At 36.7% G+C, this 15848-nt stretch overlaps 1 protein-coding gene across 2 annotated transcripts in view; it reads left to right on the top strand.

The window, feature by feature from the left end:
• LOC148875875 (Nucleotidyltransferase family protein) overlaps positions 1–15547 on the top strand; it is a 36534-nt gene extending 20987 nt beyond the window's left edge. Inside the window, exons 6-13 of one of the 2 annotated variants that reach the window (XM_088965559.1) lie at positions 1448–1490; positions 4624–4704; positions 5675–5734; positions 7676–7726; positions 11876–11973; positions 12124–12172; positions 12269–12313; positions 14827–15547. In XM_088965559.1, the coding sequence (XP_088821685.1) occupies positions 1448–1490; positions 4624–4704; positions 5675–5734; positions 7676–7726; positions 11876–11973; positions 12124–12172; positions 12269–12313; positions 14827–15339 (940 nt within the window). In that variant the 3' untranslated portion in view covers positions 15340–15547. Of the gene's footprint in view, positions 1–1447; positions 1491–4623; positions 4705–5674; positions 5735–7675; positions 7727–11875; positions 11974–12123; positions 12173–12208; positions 12314–14826 lie in introns of both variants that reach the window. The other variant, XM_088965560.1, reaches the window with a different exon arrangement.
• Positions 15548–15848: the final 301 nt, after the last annotated feature.

The raw sequence follows: 15848 nt of genomic DNA, 5'->3' as shown, positions 1-15848 counted from the left end.
CTGATTGTAGAGTGTGGTCCCCAACTTCTGATGGTTTATTTTTCTGTGCATCTTTCTTTGGTTTGCTCACTCGTATTAACCATATGGGGGTGAACTTCCCAGCGAGAGAAATTTGGACTAAACCGATCCCTCCAAAAGTACAAGCTTTCTGTTGGGAAGTGTTCCTAGGGAAGGTAAACACGTGATGTGCTATAGAAAAGGAGGCCAAACAATTGCCTCTCTCCTCATGCGTGTGTCCTTTGTTTGGGATGTGGTGAAACTCTAACCCACTTACTATTATCCAGCTTTTTTGCTTCTGGTATTTTGGAATGTTTTTTGTTCTCTCTTTGGATGCAAATGGGCTCCCCTACAGGATGCGGTAAGTCTATTCAGCCCCTCTTTCCTGTGTCAAACAGAAGAAAAGGGGAAAATGCATATGGAAGGCAGTGAGAGCAGCTACAGTATGGACTATATGGGAGGAAAGAAACCTAAGAATCTTTTCAGGAAAAAAGCAATACTATGGAGGAAGTTATTGAACCCATAAAAATCAGAACTGCACATTGGGTGAAGACCATGGAGATACTCAGAAACTACTCCATGAATGAGATACTAAGAAATTGGGCTGAAATAGCACAAACAGATGTACCCAAAGTTTTTGTAAGCATGGAATGGAAGGCACCAGCATGGAGCAAACTAAAACTGAATTTTGATGGGAGTTCTCTTGGCAACCCTGGAAGGGCAGGCATTGGGTGTGTGTTTAGGAATTATCTGGGTGTGGTGGTGGCACTCTACACTGGACCAATAGGTTATGGTGACTCAATACAGGCTGAATCTCTAGCACAAACAGATGTACCCAAAGTTTTTGTAAGCATGGAATGGAAGGCACCAGCATGGAGCAAACTAAAACTGAATTTTGATGGGAGTTCTCTTGGCAACCCTGGAAGGGCAGGCATTGGGTGTGTGTTTAGGAATTATCTGGGTGTGGTGGTGGCACTCTACACTGGACCAATAGGTTATGGTGACTCAATACAGGCTGAATCTCTAGCCCTACTTCAATGTCTAAAGATGGCTGAGCAGACAGGAACAACAGACTTAGAAATTGAAGGAGACTCTCTATTGGTCATCTCTTGGGTCAAAAACATCACATCAGCGCCTTGGAAGCTCAAGTTTATTTTTAGAGAAATTGACACACTTCCAAGGAAGTTCAACTCTCAATTTGGTTGGGTTAAAAGGGATGCAAATGGGATGGTGGATACCCTAGCAAAACAAGGGGCAAATAGATATTCATTGTATTGGGCAGAATTGTAACTTATTGCTGGAGATTGCAATCTTTAGCTATTGTATCTTAATTTCTCTGCTATTAATGAAAGATTTTTACTGGTAAAAAAAAGCTTTTTTTGTATATTATTGTAAACTATTAGGAAGCTGCATTGCAGTTAATTTATGCTTTAGCATTTGTCTTTGGCAGCTTTGATGTAGAAAATGGACCAAAAGCAGCAGAGTTTATTAAGGTATTGGGTTCTGTTCCTTTCTTGCCAAAACTTTCTTTATTTGTCATTTAGCATCATTAGTCATTACTTGTTTAAACGTTTAATAGGTAGCAATTATACATTCTATTTGGTGATATGATAGCAAATTATTAGATACAATACATCCTAGTAATAACTAGGCTAATGTTTTTGATATTACTTCTAAGAAAGTGAAGTTTAACACTTCATTTGAAACATTGGAGATGTGAGATTTTTCTCCAATCTCTGCATCAATGAAATCATTATTTACTTTTGCTGCTAAAAATATATGAAATTGTTGACTTTGCGGCTTGCTTCAGCAATCCTTTAAGACACCAATACTTGTATATTACTGGCCCAATTTCTTTGTATACTGGCAGCATTGTTTTGAAAATGGTAATCATATTGTAAATCATAGATAAGGTTGAATAAGTCAAATCATGAATCATATCATAAACTATATGATAATTTCTGTTTTGTAGTAATCTATCAAAATTAAAAATTATATGCTAAAATCCTAAATATATATTGACTTTTTACAAAAACAAGTAACAGAATTTGTTTGATAGAACTGTGAAGAATCGAAGTCCATGTACAATAAGGAACTGCACATTGGGAATTTACAAAAAGATTTAAACAGATATTGCCTTTCCAATTCTCACAAAAACAAGTTGTCAAAGTTAAAAAAATGTATTGCATGGTCTTCCTTTAAACAACTTATGCATGGCTGCCCATGAAAAAAAACATCCCTATGATTTTCTTAACTACCATAACTTCCTCACTATTGCTTTCAAATATATGAGCATTCCTCTTTCACCAAATAGTCCAACAGATTGGCTTGTACCATCTTCCAGAAAAAAAGCCCCTATCTGCCAGGAACTCTTTTGTTGTTGCTGGAAAGAAAGTTTGTACCCCAAATAAGGCTAACACCTTTGTCCATACCTTAGCAGCAAAACTGCAATGAAGGAAGAGGTGGTCAACTGTCTTTATACAGCTATCACAGAAAATACAGTTTGGTCCACTGCCCCTTGCTCCATAAATTATCTATGTTTATGGCATCTATTTTGCACGACCACCAGCAGAAGTGATACTTTTCATGGGATCACAGAGTACCATATCATTGACCATGGAAATGTGGTATTGCCCTTTTGTAACAGACCCCTATAGAATGACCTTACTTAGAAGTGTACAGTAATATATTTTTGTGAGGTGGATTTCTCAGCCACCTAAATAGGGATGCTTGGCATCTCTGTAACATTTTTATTTCTTTATATTGGTAAATCATAGTTTTTCATAAAACATCAGTCATGCCTGGAAAACAATGTCCAAATTTGTGATCAGAAAAAAAATGCTGCATTTTGGACAAGATTACCCCTACAGGAAATAAAAGAAAAAGTTAGAGAGGTTTATGAGATTATTTACAGTCTCCGTATTTGAGTTTTCCTCATTTTCATTCCTTACCATCTAAGTTGTTCTCAATTTAGATTACCATATATGCCTTGTAATCCAATTTGTGGACCTAACATATTTTACAGATCATCCTATGGACACATCAGAAGTTTTAGATTACCTTCATGCATTGCATTTGAGACTTGGCGGGGAATTCCTTTTGTCTTTTGCTGTGTGATTGATTGGTAGGACACAAGGATGCAAGACAAACTCTTGTTCAACTGTTCCGTCCCTCATGCAAAAGTCATTCCAGTGGTTGAAAAAAGGGAGTTCACACTTTATGGTCTGAAAAATCAATCAATCACTTGATCTTTTTATTCATTGTAAGAAATCTCCTTGATATGAATCAATGGCGGTGGACCCAAGCATCCTGTGAAGGTTGGACCTACCATGATCAAGGTGTGGCCCATAGGTCATCAAGAAAGGGCCTTTCACTATTACAAATCTACAATAATAATACACCAAACCATACCACAATACTATATATTACAATAGAAATACCATGTTTCATAGGAACAGTCCCGAGGATTCTATATGCCTCATTAACATGGATGACTTTTGCTCCGTAGAGACAGTATGTAAAAATAAATGTGGAGTGGTGGCATGGGGTAGAGTGAGAAGAGACAGAGAAATCATGGAATTTGAAAAGAGAAAGATGAGTACTCTTGCAGCAATGGAGAAGAGCTGGATGCCAAGGGAATGTTGACTGCACCAAAAATTTCACTTCTCAAAGTATTTAACCAATATCATGCGCATTTCATAACCAACTTTTTCTCTGGTCATATTTATGGCCATTGTCAACCTTCACAAAGTGCTCTCCTCACCCACCAAGAAGAAAGCGAGAGGTGGTCTTGGATCTTCACAACCCACATTGATGGAGGGCCGATATCTACTAAAGAAAAGAAGTTTTTGATGTGGGCTCCACCATATTTTTCAAGGTGCCAAGGCAAGGCTAGGCAATAGGGGGATGCCTAGTCGAGACGATTTATTATTATTATTATTATTATTATTATTATTATTATTATTATTATTATTATTATTAAATAGAAACCATGAATCCTTGGGTAATTTCCTAGGTTCCATAGCAATCAGCAATCATATTTTTTTGATTGTTAATCATCTTTCACACTAGTAATTATCCACATCCTTTGTAAAAAGAAAGTATAAACTTCACATCAATGTGACAACATATGTTGGCAGAACTCATGAATTTTCCTCATGCTAGTTGCTACTCATGTGTTGTAGGCCTTCCTGGTTCATAGGAGAATTATTTGAGGCAATCTGGTTTGATCTTGGATGGATGATTGTGTATACTAATAATTTGCACAATTTCCCTTTTGGGTTGACTTTGGGTTTCATCTGAATTCTATTTGTTTTATGCCTTGTTGTAATCAATGTTATTATGTTATTGATACAATATGTAGTGCTTTCTTGAATTGCCGCTTCTTTATATATTTATCCTTCTGATATGTATACGTTAACTATGTGCTAAGTAGGATCTCCCCCCCTTTCTCTCTCTCTGTTGAAGTGCTGTCGAGTGCAACACATTCTCTTTTGCTGAATTAAAACTCTTCTCTCTGTAGATGTTTATCCCTTGTCCAACATCCTATTTTATCACAGCACTCTGGTTTTGTCAGATATTTTTATGTACCTCAGAAGTTGACTGCTCTTTGTTTTCATCCTCCAGGATGCTGTAACTAAGTTACCCCCTTTACGACCATTGTGTTTGATACTGAAGGTCTTTCTACAGCAGAGAGAACTGAATGAGGTATGGGCTTGTGCTGTATGATTAGAAACTTAAGTCATTTTGTAAAAAGAATATATTTTTTTGATCAATAACTGGAATTCATTAGATTAAAAGAATTTAGTTGCAGCGCTCCAAAGAGAGGTAAACAGGCTTAACTCTCTCCAGGAAGAACAAAAAAGAAAAAGTTACAGAACAGCCCAAAACATTTGATCCCTTCCCACCCCCTGCTTTGCCAAAGCATCGGCAAATGCATTTGCTGTTCTCTTGACCCACTGAAACTTGATTTCCAGTCCTCTAGTTAGCTACTAATCTCCCTCCTCTCATTAGCATATTTCCAAAGTCCACTACTTTCTTGTAACCAACTTAAGACCAGCTTTGAGTCCCCTTCAATGACTAACTTTTGTATATTCAGTTCCTTAGACTTCCTTATACCCTCAAGTACTGCATAGACCTCAGCTTTGAAAGAGTCTCCAAACCCAATGGAACCTGAATACAAAGCGAGCACCTTCCCATCTTCATCTCTGTAATCCCCTCCTACACCTGATGGACCTGGATTTTCCTCACTACTTCCATCAATGTTTAGCTTTATAGGTCCACTTCCTGGTGGTGACCACACATGACAAACTAAAGAGCGACCAGGAGCAGAATTTGCCACCTCCAGCCAGCTATTCAGTGACATGTCTGTAGAAATATAAACAAACAGGTCCAAGGATTTCAGCCTATGTACCACCCTCACTGTTACTACTTCAATAAGGCATTCTTTACTTCTTTCAACTTCAGAGAAAATTCTGGTGTTCCTTTCCTCCCAAAGAGTCCAACAAACAGCAGCCCTCACACACCTCTACATTATCCTTCCCCTTTTGTTTGGCCAACCAAAGAATGAGGGGCTCAACAAACTTTGAATGTTTGATGGTGGGGTCCACTTGCAACCAAAAGATTGTAAAAAGAATATTTTATACCAACTATCTGATTATTTGCTTTTAATTTACAGGTATATTCAGGTGGAATTGGTTCTTATGCACTTCTTGCGATGCTAATGGCACATTTGCGGGTAAGGGTATCTATCTTGCGTGATTATATGGTTGCCATTATTGTTATCCCTTCACAAGTAGGACATACCACTGGTATTACTGGTTAACATGGAATGCATAATGTACTTTTAACAGTAGATGGTGATCTTGTTGATTATATTCAGTTTTAGGTGGTTTAAGATCTTATTAGATTAGATTGTTGCGATGCTAATAGCACTCTTCTTGCTTCCTAAATTTTAGGTATCATTGTTAAATATCCTTTTAAATTATCTATACATTTAGATTTTGTGATCAAAATCTGATGTGTTTTGAGAAGGTCATGTCGATTTTGCTTAGTTGGTATTGGGGTTTTTAGCCCTTAATAACATGCATTAAGGAATGGGTTTTTTAGTCCTTACTACCTTCTCTTGTTCATTTGTTTCATTGTTTGATTATTTATTTAGGACATTGTTTGTAGTCAGAGATTCTAGAGGCAGAGAAGTAGAATCCAGTATATGAATATTTGGTGGGTCAACCAAGTTAGTTGTACTTGGATATCCTATTTCAATTAAAATTGAGTTTTCATCTGTTGGAAAGAATATTGTTTTGAAGATTTTCTTTCTTTTCTGTTGGTTCTCATTTCATTGTTTTTGAACGATAACTGGATCAAATGTTTGTATTGATGATAAGAAGGAAGTAAGATATTGTACTCATGCTCCCCCAAACAAGGGATACACCATATAACCTAAGAAAACCTCTAACAAGGGATAAAAGCATGTCTTCTTATAACATTGTTACCCTTGATGTGGTGATGGCTCCTGACCAAATCTTATGCTGAAAAATTGGTTGATTAAGGGAAATTACCTGAATGATATTTTCATGATGTCAAGGATTTAGCCCCCATGATGAAAAGTTATGTGGGGGCCGGTGTCCTATATGATGCATCCCTACAATGATATTTGAATTCACCCTGAGCCTCAACGTTTTCTAATACCAAGGGGAATGTACTAATGTAAAATACCAATAGAAAAGGTGAATGCCAACCTAAGACCCATAGGTAAAGGCTTAAAGCCATAATCTTCATCCTTTCCAACGTCCTTGATCCAGCTAGTCCTGAGAGTATAATGATGATCTTGGCTGGGTTTACCAAGGAACAGCTGTTGAAATTTAGTTTGACTATTCCTTAAGCAGGGGGATTCATTTGTGCTGCAGACCACTCTAAGTCTTGAGGAGCTTGCCATTTCCGAGCATCCTTTGAATCTACTTCCTTTCACTATTTGCTGGGAAATTTGGATAGTGTAAAAGTCACATCTTTTGAACATGAAGTATGGAGGAAGTTGTAATTTCCAAAATTGTCAATCTCCTGTTCTTATAGGCTTCCCCTACTGGTGGATTTCAAAATATTTTTGCTCATCTCTCAAAGGAGTTTGAATGAAATCGGATGATATATGAAGATGATTTTGGTGTATATTTGTGTATGGCTCATATAGAAGTACAGTGTGTTATATTGGCAGATCTTATAGTTGGCTTTTGAGTTTCGACTGTATTTACATGATCATGACAATGTTGGAATGATTTGGGCTTGCCCTACAATAACTGGTAATAATTTATTAAAAGAAAAAAAGATAAAAGGTTGATGTAGGTAGAAAAGGTAAACAGTGTGAGTATGCTAATCTACTGTTATTTTCCATATGCCAAAATGATATAGCTGGTGAAATAAACAATATTGCATTTATATTGCTACTAGGGCCTTGTGTATTTTAGCTGAACTCCACAAGAGAAAAGTAGTTGAACTCCAATCTATCAAGATTCATTTAGACTTCAATGCTATTCTCTAGTTCATTATGGTGTATTTTTAGAATGTCATGACATTTTTCTTCACTTATGCTCTGCAAAAGTTTTATTTTTTTGTGTATTAAACTTTCCTTTCTTTTTTTATTCTGATTTGTTGCTTTGGTTTTCTCATTCATTGAGAGCAACAGGGTTTTCAGGATGGCAGAGCTTCTGTAGAACACAACTTGGGAGTCCTTTTGGTATGTTGTGACTTAGAAGCCAAATTTTATGTTGTTATTTTTGTTAGTTTTCTTCTATTGTGAAACTTTTCCCGGAAGATCACTGAAATGAATAGTGGTTCAATTTTTTGTTGTACTTGGGGAGATCTTTAGGTCTTTTATCATTCTCATTCTTCTTGAATGGTGTTTGTAACTTAACAGAAAATAAAGGAAGGAAAAGAAGAACTCTGTGGGATCTATTTGCAGCTTGAATAGTTGAGTTAGGTGATTTGTTAACTGCTGAAATGGGAGCTGAAAGTACAACACTGAGTAGATTTAAAATTTAAAATTCTGCAATTCAGCTTTTCAGTAATGAGGCTTACATAATTGTTTTGATTATGAAGCGCCTGTATTAGGATGATTGTTCTACTCCTAAGATTTTTATGATATACTGACAATACCCCAGGTTTTTCATCCCCTATTACATCAGTTATCAAATGCCCCCTTAAGACTGGCAGAACTTGGGGTAGATGGACATTGTTGGGCTCTATGATCCTGCAAAGAAAGTTGTGGATTGAGTGATAGGTTATTACTGATTTCCCAAAACCTATTAAGAAAGATAGTGCATGTCTCTATATAATATACTGGAAGACATTTGAAATGGTGAAGCATCACAGCTATGCTAAATTGTGGTGGAAAATGGGCAAGAGTTCCCACATCCTTTTGGACGAGGGCAGTTAAAGAAGTTGGTCCAAGAAAAATGAATTTGATTAGTCACTTGCTTTAAGTGGGTTTATAAGAAATTTCAAAAGAAAATTTTGAAGGATAAATCCATGAAATTCCAAATGAAGAGAAGATTTTTATATGAGGAGACCTAAATGGGTATGTGGGGAAAAGAAGTGCAAGATATGATATGGTGCACAGTGGATTTGGGTTGGGTAAAGGAATGAAACATGAGATACAATTTTAGAATTTGTCATAGCTTATGACATGGTAACAGTAAACACATTTTTTAAAAGAAGGAACACTTGTAACATTTAAAAGTGGATTAAACAAAAATCGAATAGATTTTTTCCTTACTAGAATATAAGAAATGATGCGTAACAGTGTAATGATTGTAAAGTTATTCTAGGGAAAGCTTGACCACACAACATAGATTAGTGGTGGTGGATATTAGAAAATGGAAGAGAAATAGGGAAGAAAAATGTGTCCAAAAATTAGGTGGGGAAACCTAAAAGGAGAAATATTAGCACAATTTTGAAACAGGTTGACAGTAAAAACCAAATGGAATTTAGATGGAAAGACTAATGGTATGTTGCTTCAAATGGCTAATTACATTATAAAAGTTCCATGGACGTTTTATGAGAATTTAAAGGGAAATGACATATTGTTGGAAAAACTTGGTGGTGGAATGCAGAGGTTTAAAATATAATTAGATTAAAATGAGCATGTTATAATGATTGGCAAAAGACTAAAAATGAAGGGAAAGGCATTAGGAGTTTAGGACCGGATTGTATTCTAGTGAAAGTGTGGAAAGTTAAGGGGGAGATAGGTTATTATGGCTAAATAAACTATTTAATAAGAAAGGAGTTCCAAATAGGTATGTATATCTAATTAAGGATATTTATGAGGTTCAACAACTAATGTTAAAGCTTAGAACACCTGTAGGAGAGACACGGATTTTATAATTATGATAGGTCTTTATCAAGGATTAGCACTTAGCATTATTTATTTGTACTTATCATAGATGAATTGACTAAACATATTCAGGAGGAGGTTCATGATGCTTGCTGCTTGCTAATGACATTGTTTTAATTGATGAAACTAATGATTGATTAAATGCAAAATTAAATTTACAAATACCTTAAAACAAGAGGTTTTAAAATAAATAGGATTGAAGTATAATATATGTTATTTAAATTTAATAGTAATAGGAGTGCAAATCAGGGTACACCTATGATTGGAGGCCAAGAGATAACTCAATGTGACCTTTTTCATTACCTTTGTTTGATAACTAACAACAAGGGAGATTAAGGATAATGCCACCCATAGAATTAGAGTGGGATGGGCAAAATTTTGGGTGTATCCAAGGTCTCATGTGTTAGGTGGATGCCACCTAAATTAAAAGGAAGAAGGCCATTCCCAATGCTGGTCACAACTATCTAGGGTCTTGGGTGGGGTAGACTGGATATGGTCCTAACATTTGGCATTTTTTTTACACTGGCCACTCTCATAGTCGAACTTGCATTCTCACACTTGTTAGCCTGAGATTTTACCATTACAGCAAGTAATGGCCACCACCACTTGGGTTAAAAGGAAAATTCTATAAAACAGTTGCAAGGCCAATGTTGCTGTGGATTAGAGGGTTGGGCAGTCAAAAAACATGTCCAAAAAATGAGCATGGAAGAAATGCTTATGATGAGATGGATGAGTGGAAAATCTAGGAAGGCCAAGGTCAGAAATGGAATAATTTGAAGGAACCTTGGAATAGCTTCAATAGGTAATAAAATGAAAGGAAGTAGACTGAGATGGCTTGGTCATGTGCATAGAAGATCACCTACAACACTTGTAAGAAGAAACAATCTGTTACAAGTTGAAGGGGCTAGAAGGGCTAGGGGGCAAACCATAAAGAAGTTCAAAGTAGTAAGAAATGATTTAAGTGCTCATATTCTAAGAATGGATATGGCATTAAACAAAACAGAATGGCGAAACAGGATTCATGTAGCTGACCCCATATAGTTGGGGATAAGGCTTAGATGATGACGGTAATTATGACATTTGAGATGGTAACTGTAAATTGTATTATTAAGGAAAACGAGGTTTTTGACATACAAAAAATGGATTATCTCTACCTTACAAAAGACTGTATTGGGCATAGAGATGTTGCTATACAACTTGTCCATCAGCAGTTGAATTTAGTAATGGTTTAGCTAGTTAAGTTTGGGTAATTACCTATGTCATGCCTCAAAGGAAGCTAAGATGGTTCACTTCATAAATTTATCATGTTATTGGCAAATTGAGAGTTGGTGGACATCTTTTGTTTATAATGATTGGGCTCATACAGTCGTATTAAAACTATATGAAACCCATTTGGGCTTTGAAAAACATGAGATGATTTTGCAACAGTCATGTGAAAATGTGTCATGTTGCTTATTTTATAGAGCATGGTGAGGAGAGAAAATTGAGACTTCAGCATTTAATATATGATTGACTTGTTTTGAGGACATTGCAATGCTGAATTTAAGTGTCCATATGGATTCAATAATCAGAGATTGTCTATTATCCTAGTCATCTCCTCAACTTGTAATATGACCATCTATAAGTGGTGCCTCTTATCTTATCTGTCCAACTTTAATGGTACCCTATTTGCTTGTATGTCATCTTTTGGTAGTAGTAGCATTCAGGGAAGATGCTATTTTGGTGATTATTCTGAGGCCATTGTGAGGGGTGCTGCTATTGCAGCAGAGATTTTAGCTCCCACTGGTGGGCTAAAGCTGTTCCCTTCTTAGCTTTGAGTGCGTTGTACTGGAGGGCAACTCCCACATTGTAATTGGATATCAGTTGTACTTCATGTGTGCTTCGGAAACTAGGAAATGTTTTTTTTTTTCGATAAACGAAACTGGCAAATGTTATTAAGCAGGTAATTGCACTCCTTGGTTTGTTTTTGTTTTGTGCTTTGTTATGTTGGCTCTGTTTGTTTGCAGTACAAATGTGAACCAGTCAGCCATATACAAATTTTGCTCCTGGTTCAGTTTTGCACGTTTTTGTTTGTGATTATGATTTGCACTCGTATCTGATACAAAATTTGTACGTCCTATTTGCACTCATTGGTAGTGCAAATATTGCATCCCTAAAACTGATGCAAAATTTGCACCACTTTCCATTAACCTCAATTCTCTCTCATGTAAAGTGAGGACCACATCATCTTGCTTCTTACCACACTCCCAAATAAATAAACATTTGCACTGGTGTAAATGCAATTTGCACTGCAAACAAACTGAGCTTTTTGTGCTAGCCCACTATATACTTTCTTCTTCCTCTTTCTGATATAGTACTCTTTTTGTTATTGATTAAAAATTGAATTTATAAGGACAAAGGACAGACCTTGTCTTCACCAATAAGTGGAAGGACACAGAACTTAATAATTGAGGCTTCAAAGAGATCTCTAACATATTTTCCCTTAATGCATAGGTCAACTTTTTTGATTTTTATGGACATAAATTGAACACTTGTGATGTTGGCGTATCTTGCAAAGCGGGAGGCACCTTTTTCTTGAAGGGCAACAAAGGGTAAATTTTTGTTGTTAAGTACATTTTTAAAATGATGATTTCTTATTGCCTTTCATAGTTTTTTTTAATTGTTTTAATTTTTTATCAATGCTTAGAGGAACAAAGGGTGCATTCTTGTATTTTTTGTTTTGATATGTATATCTTTCTTAGGTTCTTCAATACAAATCGACCATTTCTTCTGTCCATTGAGGATCCACAGGTAACCTTGTGTTTTGGTGTTTATTTATATTTCCAGTGTGGAGTTACTATTGTGGGTTTTTCTTATCAAGTTTGGTTACAACTTATGCTGTACTAGGCACCAGACAATGATATTGGAAAGAACTCCTTCAACTATTCTCAGGTCCAGTCCTCTATGAATTTTCTTTTCTAATACATCATTAATTGTTACTTTTTTAGCACTGACATGTATTTGGAAGTAAAATTTGTTATGGGTTGTTCTTTGGGCTCTGTTCTTCATAGAGCCTTCCTATTTATTTTTTCTCTTAATGTATAGCTTATGCTTATTTGTTCTTATTGTGGCATAACTCATCAGACAACTAACATTTCAAAGTAATGTAAAACTTCCACTCCTTTTGAAAGGGAGGAAAAGCTCCTTTTGATGGTGGATAAAAAAGCTATGTTGCCCATGTTTTATAGAATCTTAAACTTCTTATGAAATAGTCGTCCACTCATCCCTCCTTTTAAAATGAGTGAAAGCGAACTCCAAAGTACCTGTTCTCTTGATTTTGGCTGGGCTAAGGTCTTTAGTTTTGGTAGACTTCAATGCATCTGGACAATATTGGAGACTAGTCATTAGGCTCATATATGTATATGGATGGAGCAGAAATGGTAGGGACAGTAATCTTTGCTCTGAGTAGGTTTCCTTCATCCAACCCCAGGAAAGGTATAGCCCAAAACTCCTTTCCCTTTCTTAGTTTCATTGTTGGGGATGAGAAACAAATTAAATTCAGGACTGACCCTCTGGTGGGTAGGGGTGCAACTTGGGCGGGCTCGGGTTGTGGTTTGTCAAAATTTGGATGGGCCTGGCCCAGAAAACCCGGGACCAGTGCAGTGCAAAATCTAAAAATCGGGTACACAATTTGCAACCCATACTGGTGGGACCCTAAGCTACTTTGTGCGTCTTACCTCAACTTGTTTTGGCTTTCCCTTGATAAAGATATTTTGGTTTCTTCCACCCTCTCTAGAGATGATCAGGGATATCCTTTAATTTTAGCTTCCATAGAGTCATTACAGAGTCTCAAATGACGGAGTTCTCTCTTCTGCCATTTCTTTCTGATGTATTTCTTTCTCCCTCCTCTCCTGACAAATGGATCTGGTCCCTTGCATCTAATGGGAGTTGGGATCTCCTGGCAACAAAACATGTTCTAACAACCTACCAACATGATTTGACACTGCACATCTCACCATGAGATTGGGATCTGGTCCCTTGCATCTAAAGTGAGACCTGCTCTTAATCCCAGGCCAGCAGCTGAATTCGTTCTTTAGTTCGATGGCAGTTTCAGAAGCCCCTTCAGATCTGCCAATGGCTGCTTAGTATAGGGGGAGTTATATATTGAAGTCTGATGGGAACATGCATAAGGATTTTAGTGCGCCAATAGTAGCAACATCAGAAGCAGAGGCCGAGCCCTGCTAGTGGGCTTAAGGATTGTTAAGTCTGTCAATAGATTGGATTTGGTCCAATCCTATCTAGATCCAATATTGATCTGATCCAAGATATTTTAATCCAATCAAAGGGTGGGCATTAAATCAAGTGGCTATAATCCAATCAATCCATTGGATTGGGATGGTTTGAACAAATTCAAATCTAAATAGAAATATACCCAATGCTTTTATAATTAGTATACCCAAATACCCAATCCTATCTAGTCCAATATTGATCTGATCCAAGATATTTTAATCCAATCAAAGGGTGGGCATTAAATTAAGTGACTATAATCCAATCAATCCATGCAAATATTCAAAAAAAAATTCCAATCAGTCCATTGGATTGGGATGGTTTGAACAAATTCAAATCTAAATAGAAATATACACACTGTTTTTATAATTAGTATAGAGTAGATGTGGAAAAAGATGAGCCTCCTTATTGTACTTGGAAAATATTAATTGTTAATTTTTGCAGCTCTATTGAAAAGTCATCAGCACTTGCTGATCTCTAAACTATTTTTCTACCGACTTTGAACAACGAAGAAGTGTTTTTTTGGTTGTTGCAATAAAGCCTGTTTAGTGTAATACTCCGCCATTAATTGTTAAGATATTGAATTTTCTCAAGTTATAGTTCGTTCAATATTGCTTGGGAAAATGAAAACAGTTTCGGTGAGAGCAAGAAAAAAGAAAGAACTTCCTATTATCTGCCCTGTTTGACAATCAGAAAATTTTCAGGGTCTTATAGTTATTTGAACTCTCAAACTGCTGGTATAATTGCATTGCATATTTGCATCTGACAATTATATATATTTTACCTGCTTGGACCATATAGCTTCTCTTGGCATCAAGGTTCAAAGTACCGATACTGGCCCCAGTATCGGCCCCTTTTTTTTAGTTCTACTTATTTTTTTTTTCTGATTTTGGTCCAGAGGGGGCGGTTTAAGTCCCGGCTACCCTCTGAACCAGGCCCTGACCCGGTATAACCCCTGTAGGGGCGTATTGGGAAGGGCCCAATACGATACGAATCGGCTGATACGTAACGATTTTTCGAACCTTACTTGGCATTGATCAATTCACATTTGACTGGAGTTCTCTCTCTCTATTCAATTGATGGACCAGGATCTATATTGAGATTCTGCTCGAGAAATTTTTGCCGCCTCTATCAAGACTTTAAACTAAGAAGCCATTTTCTTGTATTTGTTGCTGCAGATCAGGTCAGCTTTTGCAATGGCTTTTTCTATATTGACTAATGCAAAGACAATCTTGAACCTGGGTCCCAACAGGAGCATTCTTGGAACTATAATAAGACCCGACCCTGTACTTCTAGAGCGAAGAGGGGGTTGTAATGGAGAGGTGACTTTTAATAGTTTGCTCCCAGGGGCCGGGGAACCATTACAGCCACAATTTATGAATGAACAGGAAATCTTATGTAATTGGCAATTGGATGACGAAGACCCTCTACCTAGGGGCAATGGCATTTTTGGAGAAGACAGTGGTTCATATTCCTCTCGGAAAAGGAAAGCTCTCAAAGAGAGGCTCAGATCCCAGGTAAAGGAAAATGGGGAAGTGGTGAATTTCAGGCATGAAGAAAATGGGAGTAGAAAAGACAAAACACCAAAGAAGAAACGCTGGAGAAATCACCCAGATGGAAGTAATGGCTATGGTGGTAGCAGTACCAGTAGAAGATACATCGGAGGATCCCCATGGGGTCGAAGCTGTTAGAATATTGCATGGCTCCGAATCCTCTACTGACCAGCGAGGAAAGGATCCTTCCAAGTGTCGGCTATCAAATATCGGCTAAATGCTAGAAAGTTGATATTCATCCTACACAGATGGAAATATTTATGAAATCAACTGTATTTTTTACCAAGCAAACATCGAGTGTAAAATTATTATTTTTTGTTTCAATTACTTGCCAGCAATTTTTTTATTTTTTTATTTTTTTGGTTTAACGTTCTGATTCTTTTTTGCAAAATTTCAATAAGTAGTCTCTCTCTCTCTGTATATATATATATATATATATATATATACGTGCATGTGCCATGTGGTTAGTTTTTATAGTTTAGTAGCTTTTTATGTAAAAGAGCTCCACTCTCATCTCAACTTCTCAAGCTTTGGCTTTGAACCCTCATCTCTTTATGTGAATTTCAATGGACATGTTGAGTTAATCGGAATGAAAAATTCACATAAACAAATAAGGGTTCAAACCCAAAGCTTGGGATGAGAGTGGA

The sequence above is a fragment of the Nelumbo lutea genome, chromosome 1 (assembly GCF_056320005.1).
Source record: "Nelumbo lutea isolate HS-2025 chromosome 1, American lotus-T2T, whole genome shotgun sequence".
NCBI lineage: Eukaryota > Viridiplantae > Streptophyta > Magnoliopsida > Proteales > Nelumbonaceae > Nelumbo > Nelumbo lutea.
This window is presented reverse-complemented; position numbering and strand designations above follow the sequence as displayed.